The sequence below is a fragment of the Lissotriton helveticus genome, chromosome 6 (assembly GCF_964261635.1).
Source record: "Lissotriton helveticus chromosome 6, aLisHel1.1, whole genome shotgun sequence".
Lineage (NCBI taxonomy): Eukaryota > Metazoa > Chordata > Amphibia > Caudata > Salamandridae > Lissotriton > Lissotriton helveticus.
Genome location: NC_136067.1, coordinates 75,939,226 through 75,959,902, shown reverse-complemented (window position 1 = coordinate 75,959,902; position 20,677 = coordinate 75,939,226). Strand labels below are relative to the sequence as shown.

Sequence of the window (20,677 nt, the reverse complement as noted above, 5' to 3'; positions counted from 1 at the left end):
CATTCCACCAGAAAATATATGCCTGAGGTCCCCTTGCCTCACTCTACTGAATCCTGGAGGTGGCACAGTTGACAGGCGGTCCTTGGTTAAACAAATCTCGGATAGGTTTGGTTTTCACCATGATCACAACTGAACTCCTTGTGGGTTGCATCATTTTGGGCTGCATGTTTGTAGGCCTGGAACTATCCCTACCCAAACTACCCACTACCCAAAAACTGCATGCCATGTAGTTGATTGCTTTTGATTCCTTTTACCAATGCTTTTGATTCTAAATAGAGAAAACATAGTTAGAAATGTCCACTGCTGTGTGTTACCAAAAATCCAAAAAGGGGCATTCACCCACATACATAATGATTGAAAACACGCAATTAGCCATGGCTATATGTATGTGGTATTTCCATAGCGCAAACTTAGTTGAAAGGCAATGGAGCATTGTAGAGGGTCAAAGGCACAGTCAGCCTATGATTGGTAGCTAGTTTCTAAGAGTGGAAGTTCACTCTTATTATGATCTAGTGTTTCTCCCTTGGGTTCACCTTCCTCCTAGTTGCCACACTGATCACAGAGCTCTTACGCCAGGTTGTCCATGTATGTAGGTTTTTTTTGTTTACAGATTAGACTAATTGGATGAATCAGCAAGGGCTTGTGGCTTTCTGTTCTCCACAATATCACAGGTTGTCATTAAGAGATCGCAACCAGTTTTCCAGCCTAGTCAGCAATAAGTGACAAAACCTGCACTCTATCATCACCACTAAGAACATTTTTGTAGGTCTATCTTAACCAACATCATCTGGAAAAAGTCCAGCAGAGAATGAGTACACCCTTAGCCTCTCCACAGAAGATAAAAACATCTTGATTTGTATCCTACATTCAAATTTTATATTTGGCTTTTAGAAATTTTCCAATCTGTTTTAGGATTGAGTGTCTAGTTCGGAAGTCACTGGTTGCCCACCACATCACCACAGTTATTAGCAGCATGTTTATCCATAACATGAATTATTTACTTTTGTTTACTTGTGGTATTGACACATACATACCCAACTAACTGGATGTATAAGGGCATATCATGAATATGGGCTGAACTAAGCCATGGGTGTATTTCCTGGATGATGGAAATATACGTTGCCCATGAAAAAGAGCCAGGCATGTGTGGGCTTTGTAGTGAACACTCTACTGAATGGACAGTAGTGTACCCTAGTTGTGAAATAGATTCACCTATCAAGTACACATTTGCTTTCATAAGAGTGGTTAATTTATGCTCTGCTCTAAAATGTTCTCTACTTATTTTCTGCCCCAATTTAGATGTGAAAAACCCAGACGGTGAGAAGAGGGAAGGCCTCTTTGCGCAGAAAGTAGAGGCAAGCAAAAATGAAGGATCGGTACAGAGCACAGCACTTTGAGTGGAAGCCATTCCCTACGGAGGCATATCACCGTCACCGAGATCCGCCCTTCTTCGCAAACAAAGAGTTTTTATGCTGCTAAACACCAAGAGCCAGAAAAGGGTCTGCTTTGGATTCCTAAAGAATACATATACATAATAAATAAATATATATATATACTTATATATTTATGTATATATATATATATATATATATGTGATAGGCTTACACATATTTCTTTTTTAACTTTGCTAATATTAACATCTTCACTGGATTATGCCTTTCACCTTTGGGTGCAACTTGGCAGCACATACAGAAAGAAGGAAGCCAAAGGGATTGAGGAGACTACCAGATGAGTTGGCCCGGCACAAGAGGAGTATGGCTAGACGGTTAGAGAGAGTGGCCAGTATCGATGGCCTCAATACTGCTGAAAGGAGAATCTAAAGCACTGTCAACTTTCGGGACGGTGGACAATAGGTGAAAGACTATCAGTCGATGAGTGTTGATTCCTTCTCCATTCTCCTACCACGTTTTCATGACTTAGTTTGTGGCTGGGTGCCTCTTTCCATGCAAGGCACATGGAAAGGGATCATGTCAGGCCCGTGGATTTTTTGTGTGTGCGTGTGTGTGTGTCTCTTTAAAAAGTAAACTCACTGGGCCAAAAGAATGGCTATCTTTCGGGTCAAGAACGAGTGATGGTTTCCACACACTTTCGTCACTCTGCTTTATCCAATTCACCCCCCCTGTGAGGAGACAGCTGATTGGCTGTCTGAAATCCAAAAAACTACATTAACTAGGACTTCTGCAATTTAACAGTGGAGCTGTGCGGGACTGTTGACTCATGTACTACAACGAATGCGACAGACAATATTTCAAGTGAACTTTTCTGATAATGGTCATGTCTCCAGAATAAGAATAACTTTGTCCACTATACAAGACCAGAGCTAGACCACAGTGGAAGCTAAGCTACAATGTCAGAGAAACCGCACCAAAAGTCATCCTATGTGCGAAAGAGTTTCCTTGAACTTGGTTGGCTTCATTAACTATCCTGTTCCTCTAGTGTTAAGCTGTCAACATACCCGGACACCAATATTTAGCCACTCGCCCCCTCTATACTTGCAGATACAGATACCTCTGTACAAGAAGCATGGCTGTAGGTCCAGAGTGCACAGTAAATCCTGATTTTTGGGTAGTAATGGAGAGCAGTTGAGTGTGAATGGTAAATCGCCAGATAGCATGCTTACTATGTACTGCAGGCCTAGAAGAGAAATTAATGCTCTAGGGGGTACAATCTGCGTGTTACGTGTGTAAGAGGAGATGTCATTGAGGGCTTGAGGGGGAGAATGCTGAGCAAGTACAGTTGGAAATGCAACATCTTCTGTAATTTTAAGACTTGTGAAAAACATGTTGCCTTGCATACAATAGTTAATCGGATTACATAAATCCATCCCTAGAGAACACTTATTATTTTAATTGTGGTGAACTGTCCCAATGTCCTACACCATGGCCGTTTGTTCGACATTGGCAGAGGCCTACCAGTGTAAACTGAGCAACACATTACCACATTGCTTCCCTACTTACTTCCTTGTCTGCACAAGTATCCAATTCTATGCAACCTCGACAACCTACGAAGTGGTCATAATTTCAAAAATTCCACAAGGGCACAGACTTATAAATTAGAGATGAGGTCCTCATTATCATCCTTCGAGCTGGTTCTATATCTAAGTTAGGCTGAGTTTTCAAACGTTTGCCAAACTTTTTTCAAATCTGGTACTTGTTTGCTGCACATATAAATGACGATGTACCCGCCAAAACTCTAAACGTAAGCCTTGTTGACTTGTGATTCGCTGTTTAGTGGTCTGTTGTGATGGCTATGCTTTCAGCTATCGTCCTTTGTCACATCACTTCAATAAGTTACGCTCTATGAGCAGGGCTTGCTTTGTCATAGTTTATCAGGGAAGCGAGATGGGAATGGCAGGCTTCCAATGGAGGGGATTTGACTAAAAAGAGGTTCACATTTCTCTTTTGATAAAGTTCGCAATCGAAAGGTTTCAGAGGGGCTAACAAAACCTTACAAACGCACTGAAGGAAGAGAAGGCTGAGTGGCTTGGCTTAGGTAAATTGTACCCCTAATTGGTACGGAGTAACACATTTCAGCTTGATCAGGTCTAAAACGAATTCACCCTTGATCGTGGTTTGGCAGCACATTTGTTGCAATTTAGCCGCCTTAGTCAAACTCTAGACACATGTGTTCCTGCATAAAAGAAGTTCACATATTTTACACACAATCGACAAAGCACACATTTGACTTACATTCATTCCCATCAGCATAGTGCCAAAGCACAATTGCTTAAGTGACTGGCAGAATGCATCATGCTGGTGGGGCTACAGTTGGATTTGGTTGGCGTCTGATAATGTAAAACTACCTCAATGTCGGCACAAACCATTTCACTTCTTATTCTCTTATGCCCGAGCATTCTGGAATGAGGAGGAAAAACATAGTGAAATATGGACCCTGGGTCCTGGTTTTCACATAGCCCAGCATGAGCTGTTCAGTAAAGCATCTTAAACGCAGGATAACAAGCTACAGGTTCTCCTCCACTGCGAGGAAAGAAAAAATAAAGGCTGGTCACTCTCCGCCTTTGTTCTACATGCCAGAGACCTAGGCACCACCCCTATGGGTAGCTTATCTAGAGCAGTGCACTGTAGGGTCACACGTGTTATGTCACACTGCCTTTTTATGTGATTCTGTGTGGCTTTGAGCAAATGGCACTAGTTATGTATTTCACATTGCTACATGTCTGTTAATAAATGTTCTCCGCAGGCTTCAGTGGGGCGGTGGATATGCCCATTGCTTCTGTCATGGACAGGCATTGCTATACATGCTGCTGGTTTGGTGGGATCACATAGGTTGTCATGGCACTGGTAAACGCTCAAGCTTGCTCTGTAAATTCTTGAAGTGATGTAGTCCTTTGTCACGTGATTTAGGTTTGTGGATGCGAGCCAAAGAGAAGATGCAATTTACCTACATCAGTCATTTCTACTTTTCACTGAGCCACCACATATAAAGCAAAGCAGCAAAAGCAGTCATTCTGTACACATATAGAAATGTCATGGGTATATTACAAATGTATGTATTTTTGATGGAACAGAGATGGATTTTGACAAAACTGCTGCCAAACTCTCAGCATAGATGAAGGCCTATACTGTACCAGAGGCAATGGGCTACTGCCAGTCTGTTTGGAAACCAAAATCAATACCCTTCTGGGTACAATAAATCACCTTTTATGTTATCCTTCCCCATCTCTCTACCGTCAGCAAACTGAGAGGTAGTACTATTCTGCCTTTGCAGAGTGGAGTACCATAATGTCTTCTTTGTAGCTGCTAATCTTTAAACATTGTGCTCTTTGGCCCTCTCAACATATTCTGATCTAAGAAGCTGCACCCACAAAGGGTGATGGCGTTTGAGTATTTTTGCATGAATGTTTCCATTAAGAATCTTCTGTGGGAGGCTAGTGTAGCTGCCATGCAGTTATCATAGGTGGAAAATAACACTGACACCCTTTCTTAACCCACTGACCTACACTACATTCCTGTATCTTCTAGTTGGCTTGTTGCCCACTTCTTGAACCCACCCAAAATTTGACGACACCTGGAAGATGGAAACTTGAAGCTATGGGAGACAGGAATAGGTCAGTCTTCCCTATTAGAAATAGCCACCTTCTGTTACACAGTGGTCAAGCGTGTGGTGTGAAAAGACCGCGCCCAATATTGAGCTGGAAAATGCTACTTCTACTGCATGTCTTAACTTACGCCATTTTAGTTTTTATCCTCTCACTGTTGAACGGCAATACACAACTCTGCACTACTTTTCTAGACTACTACTGAGCCACAATTCCAGGCCCTTCCCACTCCGTGAATCACTCAACAAACATTTAAGCAAACAACGCGAGTAGGAGGTGAGCCTCTAGTAGGGTACACCTGAAGGCAATGACAAAGCATGCTGTCAATGGCAAAGCCAAGGGATGGGGTTTCATAGCATAATCCTAATGCTGCCACCAATGCGCAGACTCTCGGCCAAATGATGCCTGCCCCCTTATTAGTCTACATAATCTTAGACCATAATGCACACGGGACAGTACATGACTACTAACCACTAGGATTTTCCGATCCGGCACACGCATAAAATTGTACAAATTTAAAGTCTAATTATCTGTATATAAGTATATTTATTCTCTTTCAGCAAATGCACATTCAGATATACAAACAAACCTTGTTGCACTGGTAGACTAGTTTTGCATCAGCATGCAACTTAATAGTGAGGCAAGCATCAATCTGGCAACCCTTCATGGCTTTTCACTCCCGCCACGCACATAAACCTGTAGACTGAATATGCTTTGCAAACGGAGGGGAATGCGCTCGTCACAGTAGAATCTACCAATTATGTTGCACTGCTTCGAATAAGGGGACAAATGTGACACCCCCCCCCCCCCCACCCCACCCCCAAGGTGATGACTCGACATCGCTCCCTTTGATGAAAATGGTGTATTGCAGTGTCCAATACAGCATTCAATTTTGTATTCGAGGTTCCCCGGTAGTCAATGCAGGGTCAGTTTTACACGACTGCTTTTCCAAATGTAACATAATTCATTTAGCTAGAATAATCCTTTTAACTCACATAAATACATGTATGTTCATATGTATATACGTTTATTTCTAAAATGTATGTGAGTGCACCTGTATATAGAGAAATGTGTTATAGATGGGAAAACATTTTCAAGCCTATAGCAAGTGATTTATCCAATCTGCCTATTTAATACCCAGTTTTGTTTTTAGAACTGTTATTAATTTAATAAGAGTAGGATTTTTCAGTATTCTTTGGTAATATTTAATTTTTAAACCTATTTATGAGAAATGACAGTAGTAGCTCTGTTGTGTTTTCTGTATCTTTGTCAGCAGGCCTTAGACCCTGTTATTTTGGGCATTTTCTAGTATGTTCTGGGCAAACACTGCATCTACATTTCTCTTATTTCTCCAGCCCTGAATTCTATATTCCCAGCCCTTCCCCCTCTCCCTGTACACATTCCTAATAAGAAAGTGGATAGACATAAGAGAAACAAAGGTCACGCAAAGTGTGCATGTTTAAATATATGGGCACAAAAATATTCCAAGTTGGCACACAGTCAAGACAACGCAGTTAGCGTTGCAACAAAAATTATCTTGAAATTCACTGCTGATGCGGGAGTAGTTGCAAGATCCTTTTGTGTTATTGCTGCTCAAAATACCATCACCTTGTACCAACTTTTTTTTTGTCTTATTCTTGTGCTATAGATTTGTAGTCCAACATACAAGTATGTAAATATTTCTCCACAGTGCTGTGGAACTTGCTGTTTAATCCCACTGCCTGACCTATCTGCACATTTGCAGGTTTGTCAACACTTTCAGGTCATATCCGGAGTATGGGGCTGACCAAATGGAAAATAGATGCAGTGGCTGTTCACTCCCACGACGCGAATAAACCCGTAGAAGGACTATGCTTTGCAAATGGAGGGGTATGCGCTAGTGACAGTTGAATCTACCAATTATGTTGCACTGCTTCAGTAGTGTTGAAAGGTTTGCATACATTACAGACACAATACAGAAACAACTGTACTATGTGGTGGTAAAAAGGGTTGAGATTCCCCCCCTTTAAACTGTTATTTTATTACGAGGATACACCAAAAAGTCACAAACTATGATTAGAAAAATAACAGTGTGGCACACAACAAACCCCCTCGGAAAGTGTGTACTAAGCTTCATATTCTCCCGCTACCAACATTAGTGATGGTTCACACCATTCCCTCCATGCGCACCTTTGTATGTGCAGACACTGATGTACCATTTTCACTGGATCAGTCATTTAACCCCTTCGATGCGCCCGTGGGCCAACAGCCGTAGTGAGCACTACCTCCGTAGTGCTGCCCACGTCTGTTGGCCGACGCGGCCGCCCACTCAATAAAACCACCGCGGTTAAGTGGGTAAAACCTCTGTTATCCTTTTTCTAACTTTGATTTCTATCTAGCCTTAGGTGTAGATCTATACAGTGCTGGATATGATTGTATGAAGGGTAAATAGGTTTGTCGCTAACTTAAAATGGTAATCGCAGACTCCTGCAAGGTTTCTGCCACCTCTAATCTTCTTCTACACTGTGGCCTAAATAATCAAGAAGAGTAAGAAACACCAATTTGGCCTTCCAGTAGAACGGCAGTTTCAGGACAAGTGTTCCATTTACCTGAGACATGGCCCGAAGGAAACCCGCTCCATTTATCTACACAGTGACATATAGAGAAGGCCCACGCTCCTCAAGTTTCAGCCAGTTTGTTTTGAGTAGAGGGCTTTTGTGGCAGTAGTTGTGTAGGACACGAGATACATTTTGGGATTGTGACTGGAAATGAGAGGTTGAAGTAGATGTTGTTATAGCATGTATTCCTGTGCACCAGCTGAATGTAACATTGGGACATAGCATGCCCTCAAAGAATGTATGTGAATCTTTGTATCCCTGTAGTTTTTAGGTCAAGCCTAGGCAGCGTGCATGCGCTGTCTGGAACACCTGCTGTAATGACTATACGAAGTGTAATTCCGCCTACTGCTTACCATTAGCACTCTGGGGCGCAGTAGGGAGACACGGGTGTGCGCGCTCCTGCACCATTAACTAGGCTTGTTTTGTGAAAGTCGTGTGCTCACTCTAAACCAAATGATTCAGAAATAAATTTGAATCCTCAACTTGAAACATTTTGTGGATGCCTTATCTGTTACACAGATACCCAACTTACGTATACAAAAGACTGACTACCGGTAGCCATGCTCCTGAAATACAGTCTATGATAATGAACAAGGTTGAGAAGAGGGTTTTAGGTTCTTCCATTACCCAGTGATGGTATTACTAGACCGTAACACATGAAACCCTAGTAAATCTCTCATCACTCATGATGTCATTCTTTTAGTGTTTGGCCAAGTTTCCTAATGTTTTAAAATAAATCATTCACAGGGCTATCTCTTCTGTGAATTAGGACCATTTACACACACACACACACAGAATTACGACGTCGTCCCTGTGCACTATAGGACTTCACCTCGCAGCTAAACCTTTAAGAACACACTTAAATAACATTACATTCATTTACACATCCCTGAACAATCACAAGCATCCCTGCAATTGGTTTCCCCAGCTGACCTCTGGTGTATTTGTACAAACCTTCTCTCAAGCCTCGAGATGTATGTACCTGAACTGTACCCACCCTTAAAATAAGAGCACATCTCTCTAGCCTCATATTACACCAGGGTAGCTGCACTCTCAGATTTGTCGCCCGCATCCCTTCTAAAAGGGGCAAAGCAACGCAACTTTCCTTCATTAAACACACTTCTTTTCCATAGCCCCCGGGAAGCAGACTCCCTTTCAGTGGTTTAGGCATGACTGAGGACAGCAAATGCTACAGCCAAGTCACTAGAAACCGCAAGTTCCTGGGAATCTCAGTGGGTTCTTTGGTAGATTCTACATTGTATAGCTTCCAAAATGTCTTTGCTTGAAAATTGGAGGCAACAAAAGCAATTCCGTTCTCCTTTAGCCAGGAACTGAACTAGCCTATCAAACGGTTGCCAATATCCAGTAAACCTGCTCAATGCATCCTAATGCCCCAATATTTTTGTTCTCTGCCTCCGACAGCCCTTTCGTTGTATTTATACCTGTATATTGGATGAAATAAACACTACAATTTTTTTATATTTAAAAACCAATACGCATACTGAATCTCTTTTGTATCTTAATATTTGTTCTTCGTTTATTTATTGGTGCTACTGTCTGTTTGTAATTACTGTGGATATGAATATTAACAAGCAAATGTGTCCGGATGGGGTATTGTTTAGTAGAAACATATTTATTTTTAAATAAAACAAGATACAAATATATCATTAAAACATGTTTTTTTTATGAACGACTTCTACTTCGGATCTTATTTTTTTCACTTTTTATTATATTGTTGTCCATGTAAATAATGACCAGCATAAGGGAAGAGTATAAAAAAATGCATCACGGTGGCGATGAACTGTTCTTTATATAGGTGTGGCCAGAAAGGTGTCACGTTGACAAACCATAGTGACTGCAGGTCACAAAATAATGTTTAAAGTGTATCGTTAATGGATGGAGAGAGAGACCTACAAAATCTATTGTAATCCCATTTTCGCTCACTTCTTCATAACAGCCGCCTCATTTACCATCCCAAACTATCCCTACTTTCCTGACCTCTAAAGGTATCATTAAGTGAACCTTCTATTCTCCACCACTCTACACTTACTAGAAAGTGCAGGATCGCACAATAGTCTGGAGCTAGGCTGAGTTACGGGAAGGATTAACAGTATGTTTTCCAAACCTTTTTTTAAAAAGCAAAGCAGATGGTAGTGCCTCTTTGTGTTGATTTTAAGTAAATAGAAGTATTCCTTACTGCTTTCTCTGGAGTGATGAGTCCAGAGAGACTTAAGCAACCTGGATTTTACCGCGTGAATCTTTTCTGAATTCACGTGCTATGCATTATTCCGCCTTCCAGTGGCAGCGCACGGAATAGTCTTTCTTTTTACTCTCCTTTTTTAGATCGAGCATTCGAGACATCTTGTATATACTTTAGTATATACTTATATATTAGTATATACTTATATGTACTTTGATGGCTCTGGAGATCAGCTCTAGGACTTGTCTGCTTCCGCTTAGGGACTTTATTTTATGTTCAACTGCCTCTATTTAACTGTCTTCATATAAAAGGACCAGTAGAGGTCAGTAAAATACCAGAATTGCTTTCTGCTGAGGGACTTTCTTTTTTTTATTTCAAAAGGTTTTATTGGTAGTTTTAAAAATAAGCGAAAACTAAGGCGAACATTGACAAGCATACATAAGTGGTACATATAGGTATCGACCGATTGGTTGTAGTACATTTAATTAAGATGCTGGTTGTAGCATTGACGCTGGAATGGAAGACCGTGCGTACCAATAATCAATCAATCAAACAATCAGTAGCCTAACATAAGCCGACAAAAACATAACATGACATAAAGTAAATAAATTAATACTCAATAAATAAATGAGAACACAGGCATGATATTACATAACATGACAGTATGAGCAGTAGTATCAATAGGTTGGTCCACAGGTTGATGACATTCTTACATTATGTTGACTTGTATCCAGCTATGTAGATAGGCAAGCACCGGCCAATGTGAAGAGCAGAAGAGAGGCTGGGTCGAGGGAGCGTGAAGGTGATTCATGGAGGTTTGTGTGAACTAAAGTAGTTGTCAAGGGTGGTCCACATTCGCCTCCGAGGGGGGCGCGAGGGACTTTCTTTTTTTAAAATGTTTCTGGCAATTGCTTCGATTTAACTTTCTTGATAGAAAATGACCAGCAGAGGTCAGTAAAGTACCAGAATCACATTAGCATCCACCAGCTTCCAGTCTATAGAAATTGTCTTCCACGAGCACCCATAGACAATAATATTTTTTACAAATCTTGTATTTTCAGTGATATGACCACCGAAGGTCCTTATTTTATATTAAAGCAGAGCTTTGGATTATACCATTTCCAGCTGAAAGGCAATATTTCTCTCCATGTGTTCCCATACCTGGCATGTAAGGCAGTTTGGTGCTTACTTTCCACCATGTTAAAGAACAGCAGATGTTTCAGCACCCAGGCTAATGTGTTGCATAGCTAAATGCATATAAGGTCCCAAAGGCCAGACCAATTGTATTGCAAATGCTTGTTTTATGTAGGGGTTATTGGCGTTAACCATTTCGCTGCAAGTCTCACCTTGATGACATCAGACATATGACCCGAGCCCCCTGTGGGTGGCGCCATCTTTAGATTAATCTTTTTCATCGTTCGGTTTGGAAGCATGGGTAAGAGTTCCACACAGAGATGCCGAAAATAAGTGTTTTTTTCCATATATATACACTGCAAAATACGATGAAATAAGGTTAAGTCAACAACAGACGTGGAGGTAAAATGAGGAAAAACACTGAGGAGTTTTGTAAGTGCCCTACAAAAACTCAGAATGTAAAGTCGGTATGGAACACATATGAGGTGTGCATCCTCTGTTTGCTGAGAGATCAGTCTGTGAAGCGTGGTCGGAGCTTCAATTCAAAATTCAGAAATCGAGGAAGTAACAAAGGTGGGCACACCACACTATGACACAAATGAAAACACACACACTCAGGGAAGAGATAGAACTCTCCAGCGACGAGAAAACCCAGAAGGAACCAAACTGGTGCAGTGAGAAGCCTCTGATTTCAAAGAAGCAGTTGACCGCAAAAAGAACAAGCATTCACAATGCAACGGTCTCGCCTTTGCCAAAGTTAGAGCTATTGGCATTGTAAATGACAACATTTTTATTTACTGCCATCCAGCACTAGGAAAACCATAGTGCATGCCCTGGTAACCTCCCAATTAGATTATGGGAATGTACTATACCTGGGAGCGCCAAAAAAGGGGCTAACCAAGCTACAAGGAGTACAAAATGCGGCAGCTCGGCTGGTACTGAATCTCCCTAAAAGAGCATCTGCAAAGAAAGCCTTGAAGGACTTACACTGGCTGCCGGTAGAAAAAAGAGTACAATTTAAGGCACTGTGTTACTGCCATAAAATTCTTGCGAAAAAAGGACCACAATACCTGCACCCTTTAATAGTATACTACATCCCAGGCCGCAAGTTGCAATCAGATGGAAGGGCGCTGGTAAAAATCCCTAGAATACGGACTACTAGAATGGGGTCAAGGTCCTTTAGATACATGGCGGCAAAATTATGGAATAAGCTCCCTAAGAGTGGAACAATGTGAAACCACATTTAGAAAAAAACTGAAAACCGTGCTCTTCTCATCTGCACTGTGATGCAAATAAAGAACAGGCCCTCCTCCCCCATGTAAGTTCTGGGAGGTGCTTACACCAAAGCTCTAGTAACTAGTCCAATATAGCACGGGGACACGCCGGGCGGCGTAACCAGGCGCTTTAGAAATGTATAAATAAATAAATTTACAATGTCGATAGCTTTATCTCTCGCAAATGCGAGACCTATTGCATTTGCACCCACCCACACACCCACAGAGAGCCACCCACCCACCCACCCACAGAGAGCCACAAACACACCCACCCACAAGCCCCCCCCACACACACAGCCCTACACACACACACACATACAGAGCCCCACATACACACACACACACACACAAAGAGCCCCTCCACACACAAAGAGCCCCCCCACACACACAGAGCCCCCCACCACACACACACACACAGAGCCCCCCCACACACACACACGGAGAGTCCCACACACACACAGAGCCCCCCCCACACACAGAGAGCCCCCCCCACACACACACACACAGAGCCCCACACACACACACACACAGAGCCTCACACACACACACAGAGCCTCACACACACACAGGGCCCCCCCACACACACACAGAGCCCCACACAGAGCCACACGCACACACACAATGAGGAACGGGGGGGGGGCAGAAAAGCGAGCACAACGAGTTAACAGGGGGGTGGGGGGTAGAAAAGCGAGCACAGCGAGGAACAGGGGGGTGGGGGGCTGAAAAGCGAGCACAACAAGGAACAGGGGGGGGGGGAAGCGAGCACAACGAGGAACAGAGGGGCGGGGGGGCCGAAGAGCGAGCACAACGAGGAACAGGGGGTGGGCAAAAAGCGAGCACAACGAGAAACAGGGGGGGGGCGAAAAGCGAACACAACGAGAACAGGGGTTGGGGGGGCGAAAAGCGAGCAGAACGAGGAAACAGGGGGGTGGGGGGGGCAGAAAAGCGAGCACAACGAGGAAACGGGAGTGGGGGGCAGAAAAGCGAGCACAACGAGGAACAGGGGGGTGGGGGGGGCAGAAAAGCGAGCAGAACGAGGAACAGGGGGGTGGGGGAGCAGACCTGAATCTCCCTAAAAGAGCATCTGCAAAGAAAGCCTTGAAGGACTTACACTGGCTGCCGGTAGAAAAAAGAGTACAATTTAAGGCACTGTGTTACTGCCATAAAATTCTTGCGAAAAAAGGACCACAATACCTGCACCCTTTAATAGTATACTACATCCCAGGCCGCAAGTTGCGATCAGGTGGAAGGGCGCTGGTAAAAATCCCTAGAATACGGACTACTAGAATGGGGTCAAGGTCCTTTAGATACATGGCGGCAAAATTATGGAATAAGCTCCCTAAGAGTGGAACAATGTGAAACCACATTTAGAAAAAAACTGAAAACCGTGCTCTTCTCTTCTGCACTGTGATGCAAATAAAGAACAGGCCCTCCTCCCCCATGTAAGTTCTGGGAGGTGCTTACACCAAAGCTCTAGTAACTAGTCCAATATAGCGCGGGGACACGCCGGGCGGCGTAACCAGGCGCTTTAGAAATTTATAAATAAATAAATGTACACTGTCAATAGCTTAATCTCTCGCAAATGCGACACCTATTGCATTTGCACCCACCCACACACCCACAGAGAGCCACCCACCCACAGAGCCACAAAGCCACACACCCACCGAGCCCCCCTCACACACACAGCCCTACACACACACACAGAGCCCCACATACATACATACACACACACACACACAGAGCCCCCCCCCACACACACACGGAGAGTCCCACACACACACAGAGCCCCACACACACACACACACACACAGCCCCCCCACACAAACACAGAGCCCCCCCACACACACAGAGCCTCACACACACACACAGAGAGCCCCCCACACACACACAGAGCCCCACACAGAGCCACACACACACACAGAGCCACACACACACACAACGAGGAACGGGGACAGAAAAGCGAGCACAACGAGTTAACAGGGAGGTGGGGGGTAGAAAAGCGAGCACAACTAGGAACAGGGGATGGGGGGGCAAAAAGCGAGCACAACGAGGAACGGGGGGGGGCGGGCCGAAAAGCGAACACAACGAGAACAGGGGGGTGGGGGTGTGGGCGAAAAGCGAGCAGAACGAGGAAACAGGGGGGTGGGGGCAGAAAAGCGAGCAGAACAAGGAACAGGGGGGTGTGGGGCAGAAAAGCGAGCACAACGAGGAAACGGGAGTGGGGGCAGAAAAGCGAGCACAACGAGGAACAGGGGGGTGGGGGAGCAGACCTGAATCTCCCTAAAAGAGCATCTGCAAAGTAAATGTAAATGTAAATGTATTGGACTTGTAAAGCGCACAGCTGCCCGTAAGCGTCCCGGCGCTTGCTTAGGGAACCTGTCCTGGTATTCCCCTGTGAGAAACCCCGGCAGGGTGTCCACAAGGTGAAAGCCAGGCATCCCGCCGCGAGGGGCCGTAGTGGAGATTAAGCAAGCTTTTGCCCAGAGTCGCAGAGTGTGACCCCGTGAGTTGAGTAGGCACCAGAGCGAGAATTGTCGAGTCCGTGTAATTTTGAGCCCGAGACCCGCCGAGGTGAGGCGGGGAATCGAACCCTGGTCCACGGTCGATCTCAGCTTCCGGGTCTGCCGCCTCTAACCACTGAGCCACGCTTCTCCCTTGAAGGACTTACACTGGCTGCCGGTAGAAAAAAAGAGTACAATTTAAGGCACTGTGTTACTGCCATAAAATTCTTGCGAAAAAAGGACCACAATACCTGCACCCTTTAATAGTATACTACATCCCAGGCCGCAAGTTGCGATCAGATGGGAGGGCGCTGGTAAAAATCCCTAGAATACGGACTACTAGAATGGGGTCAAGGTCCTTTAGATACATGGCGGCAAAATTATGGAATAAGCTCCCTAAGAGTGGAACAATGTGAAACCACATTTAGAAAAAAACTGAAAACCGTGCTCTTCTCATCTGCACTGTGATGCAAATAAAGAACAGGCCCTCCTCCCCCATGTAAGTTCTGGGAGGTGCTTACACCAAAGCTCTAGTAACAAGTCCAATATAGCGCGGGGACACGCCGGGCGGCGTAACCAGGCACTTTAGAAATGTATAAATAAATAAATGTACAATGTCAATAGCTTAATCTCTCGCAAATGCGACACCTATTGCATTTGCACCCACCTACACACCCACAGAGAGCCACCCACCCACAGAGAGCCACAAACACACACACCCACCGAGCCCCCCCTCACACACACAGCCCTACACACACACACACAGAGCCCCACATACACACACACACACACAGAGCCCCCACACACACACACACACAGAGCCCCCCCCACACACACACGGAGAGTCACACACACACACACAGAGCCCCCCCACACACACACACAGAGCCACACACACACACACACACACACACACAGAGAGCCCCCCACACAAACACAGAGCCCCCCCCACACACACAGAGCCTCACACACACACAGAGCCCCACACAGAGCCACACACACACAGAGCCCCACACACACACACACACACACACACACAACGAGGAACGGGGGGCAGAAAAGCGAGCACAACGAGTTAACAGGGAGGTGGGGGGTAGAAAAGCGAGCACAGCGAGGAACAGGGGGGTGAGGGGGCCTAAAAGCGAGCACAACAAGGAACAGGGGGGGCGAAAAGCGAGCACAACGAGGAACAGGGGGGTGGGGGGGCCAAAAAGCGAGCACAACGAGGAACAGTGGGGTGGGGGGGCAGAAAAGCGAGCAGAACGAGGAACAGGGGGGTGGGGGAGCAGAAAAGCGAGCAGAACGAGGCACAGGGGGGGGCAGAAAAGCGAGCAGAACGAGGAACAGGGGGGTGGGGGTCAGAAAAGCGAGCACAACGAGGAAACGGGGGTGGGGGCAGAAAAGCGAGCACAACGAGGAACAGTGGGGTGGGGGGGCAGAAAAGCGAGCAGAACGAGGAACAGGGGGGTGGGGGAGCAGAAAAGCGAGCAGAACGAGGAACAGGGGGGGGCAGAAAAGCGAGCAGAACGAGGAACAGGGGGGTGGGGGTCAGAAAAGCGAGCAGAACGAGGAACAGGGGGGTGGGGGGGCAGAAAAGCGAGCACAACGAGGAACAGGGGGGTGGGGGGGCAGAAAAGCGAACACAACGAGGAACAGGGGGGTGGGGGGCCAAAAAGCGAGCAGAACGAGGAAACAGGGGGGTGGGGGGCAGAAAAGCGAGCAGAACGAGGAACAGGGGAGTGTGGGGCAGAAAAGCGAGCACAACGAGGAAACAGGAGGTGGGGGAGCAGATCTGAATCTCCCTAAAAGAGCATCTGCAAATAAAGCCTTGAAGGACTTCCACTGGCTGCCGGTAGAAAAAAAGAGTACAACTTAAGGCACTGTGTTACTGCCATGAAATTCTTGCGAAAAAAGGACCACAATACCTGCACCCTTTAATAGTATACTACACCCCAGGCCGCAAGTTGCGATCAGGTGGAAGGGCGCTGGTAAAAATCCCTAGAATACGGACTACTAGAATGGGGTCAAGGTCCTTTAGATACATGGCGGCAAAATTATGGAATAAGCTCCCTAAGAGTGGAACAATGTGAAACCACATTTAGAAAAAAACTGAAAACCGTGCTCTTCTCATCTGCACTGTGATGCAAATAAAGAACAGGCCCTCCTCCCCCATGTAAGTTCTGGGAGGTGCTTACACCAAAGCTCTAGTAACTAGTCCAATATAGCGCGGGGACACACCGGGCGGCGTAACCAGGCGCTTTAGAAATGTATAAATAAATAAATGTACAATGTCAATAGCTTAATCTCTCGCAAATGCGACACCTATTGCATTTGCACCCACACACCCACAGAGAGCCACCCACCCACAGAGCCACAAACCCACACACCCACCGAGCCCCCCCCTCACACACACAGCCCTACACACACACACACACAGAGCCCCACATACATACACACACACACACACAGAGCCCCCCCACACACACACGGAGAGTCCCACACACACACACACACAGAGCCCCCCACACACACACACATACACAGAGAGCCCCCACACACACACACAGAGAGCCCCCCCACACAAACACAGAGCCTCCCCCACATACACACTGCCTCACACACACACAGAACCCCACACACACACACACACACACAGCCCCACACAGAGCCACACACACACACAGAGCCACACACACAACGAGGAACGGGGGGCAGAAAAGCGAGCACAACGAGTTAACCGGGAGGTGGGGGGTAGAAAAGCGAGCACAGCGAGGAACAGGGGGGTGAGGGGGCCAAAAAGCGAGCACAACAAGGAACAGGGGGGGCCAAAAAGCGAGCACAACGAGGAACAGAGGGGTGGGGGGGCCGAAAAGCGAGCACAACGAGGAACAGGGGGGTGGGGGGGGGGGGGGGGCGAAAAGCGAGCACAACGAGGAACAGGGGGGTGGGGGGGTGAAAAGCGAGCACAACGAGGAACAGGGGGCTGGGGCGGAGGACTCAGCAGCTTCTCTACTTCTTCCGGCGGCAGTCGGGCAGAAATGGCGTCAGAAAAGCGCGTCCATTTTCGCATTCGGGGCGTGGTTTTTGCTGTTGAGTGACGGATGACGTCACAGAGTTAAAAACTGCAAAAAACACGCCCCCGAATCCGAAAAAGACGGGGCTTGAACCGAGTGATGCACCTCTCTTCCAATGGCTAGCCTCTGTTTACGAAGCTAGTCAATGGAGAAGAGGGGCGGGTTCAAGCCCCCGTACTAAGAAAACATAAAATCTCGCCAGCGAGACTGCGCAAGCGCAGACTTCGCTAGTCGAGACCTAAAAATACGCCGAAAACACATACAATGCTGTCGTCAGGAGGGTGAAAGCTAGAAGTGGATCAGCTGAAATCCTGCTTCCTACTGGAAACACGTATGCCCTCGGAAAGGAAGAACCAGTACCGTCCGATGGTTACGAGAGAGGCAGGCAGGGATCCCCGTCTCTGTTGGAATGGAATTAAATAAGCCTACATTGTGAACTGAGGACTCCGACGGTCGTGCCTTTGTACTTCAACACAATGCTACCGACCATCCTTGATCAGGGTAGGGAAGCATTAAGGGAGACAGCATCACTAGAGTAGTGACTCCCAGGGTAGGAAAAAAGTATAATGTATCCTCCCAGAGCCCAGCCTACATCAAGGGGATAGTGAAGACCGACTCCATCACTGTCAGAGGCTGAAGAAGGTAGGCAGGAAGATGGAGTGCTCTACGGCTACTCAACAGCTTATAGGCCAATAAAATAGACTACTCATCAGCATATATACTCATCAGCAATGGGAAGAAACTGAGCATCTGATGCAACACCTACAAATCAGTACAAAAAAAGCAAACAAATGAAACTTTAGAGTGAAAGACCATTACAAACAGCTGTCTGAAATCAGCACTGGATACAGCAGACACTGCCAGTCCGCAGCTATGCGCTGACACCACCTTGAGGGGCGTTGCATGGTTGCAAGTTTCTGCTTTCAAGAGGTACACACAGATTTCATTAATATGCCTTTCACTAGAGACATACTGTTCGGGAACATAGTGGACGATACTCTGCAGAGGATCAAAAAAGGATACTGCTACAGAGATAATAGTCACAGATAATGTGAAGTTGGCAAGATCTGGTGGTTGTACCAGACCTAGTCCACAACTACCTAAAGTGATGGAACATATCAAATATTACAACAGGCAGACCATTCAAACACCCAACTCTCTCTGCCACCATCACAAGGTGGGGTGGGAAGCCCATATGAACAGGCTGTAGAGCAGAGGCCCGTAGAGAACTAAGGATGCTGTAAAGCACAAAAGTGTGTTGGAATTCAAAACAGTTTCTCAAACATTGAAGGCCTTTCAAACACAGATAATGGGGAGAACAGTACAAGTCCAGACAAACAACATGACAACCATGTTTTACCTCAGCAAACGGGGGAGATAGGATCTTACAAACTCTCCACTCTAGCACTGGATCAATGGACATGGGCCATTCAAAGAAACCCCCCAGATTTCACCAATACCGTTAGTAACCAAGAAATGCAAACAGACATTGACTCTAATCTTAATCTGTCCACAATGGGCAAGGCACACCTGGTTCTTAGACCTAGTGGCAAAGGCACAGGACAAAAGAATACCACTAGCAGCGCATCAAGACGTACTTACCTTATAAGGCGGACAAGTGCTCACTTAGAACTATGTACACACACATACAAAGTTTAGCAGCATGGCCCCTGAACACATAGTTTGGACACCTACTCTTATCAGAAAAAACATGGATGTGTTATACGAAGCTAGAAGACAACCCACAATGCGGTCCTACACTGCAAAATGGAACACATTCAGATACTCGCACACCACAGTAGTGCCTGAAAGCAACCATGCACATGACTTAACTATATTAAAATATCCCACTTATTAACTCAATGAAGGTATATCATATGCCTTACTTAAAGTACATTTACCAGCCATTGTGGCTTTCTCAAGAGGCATAATAGGCAGAAGCTTCTTTCAGACACCAGTCTTTAAGGATTTATGGAAGGTGCAAAAAGATTGACACCACCAAGGTCAGCAGCACCCACACCAAGATGGAACTTTAATATAGTAATCACCCAACTTATGAAACCACCCTTGGAGGCGATGCACAGGACTAACAATCCTAACCGTAAAGACAGCTTTCTTTGTAGCCATCACATCTTCACGATGAGTTCGTGAGCTCCTACCACTCACTGCGTGAGAACCTTACCTTCAAATTCACAAGGGCAGAGTGGTGATGCGTACAAACCCACAGTTCCTTACAAAGGTTGTGTTATCCTTCTACATCAATGAAGTCATACAGTTACCAGATTTTTTCCAACAGGTAAGATCTCGGGCTGAGCTGGTTCTGCACAGGCACAGAAGAGCCGTCATGTACTGCATTCAGGAAAGACAATTCGTTTTTTTCTTTCTGACTCACGAGCTGAAAAGGGTCCTCTTTTTAGCAAAGGGAGTGTAGCAAGATGGAAATTACAAACAATAGAAAGATGTCATACAAGAACTGAAGTTGCTGTGGAAGAAAAACCAAGAGCAAACTTCACAAGAAAGAAGGGAGCAATCATCGACCTATGCGGCCACATGATTCTCCACACACACCTTTGTGTGCGCATTCAAGCAAACAAAGAAGAGCAGGTAAGACAAAGAGTTCCCAAACACCTGCTTGAAAACACAAGCTCACTTAACCCGACCTCCCAAGAGGACAGAAAAATGCTATTAAGTCAATGTACAGCATGCAAATTTAGAAATTAAACACACTGCAAAACAAAATGGTTACGCACCTGTAGGAAAAGTTTTGCAGTTTGAAGAATTTCATATGCAACCCTCCCACCTCCCCAAAAATTCACGATATTCGCAACAGCGGAAAGA

At 45.6% G+C, this 20,677-nt stretch overlaps 1 protein-coding gene and 1 long non-coding RNA gene across 4 annotated transcripts in view; one reads left to right on the top strand and one right to left on the bottom strand.

The window, feature by feature from the left end:
* The window catches only part of VEGFA (vascular endothelial growth factor A), a 74,370-nt gene extending 65,030 nt beyond the window's left edge, over positions 1 to 9,340 (top strand). For all 3 annotated transcript variants that reach the window (XM_078647389.1, XM_078647388.1, XM_078647387.1), the window contains one exon: positions 1,300 to 9,340. In XM_078647389.1, the coding sequence (XP_078503515.1) occupies positions 1,300 to 1,321 (22 nt within the window). In that variant the 3' untranslated portion in view covers positions 1,322 to 9,340. The remainder of the gene's footprint in view (positions 1 to 1,299) is intronic.
* LOC144762245 (uncharacterized) overlaps positions 1 to 20,677 on the bottom strand; it is a 637,926-nt gene that overhangs the window by 580,003 nt on the left and 37,246 nt on the right. The gene's annotated exons all lie outside the window — the stretch shown is intronic.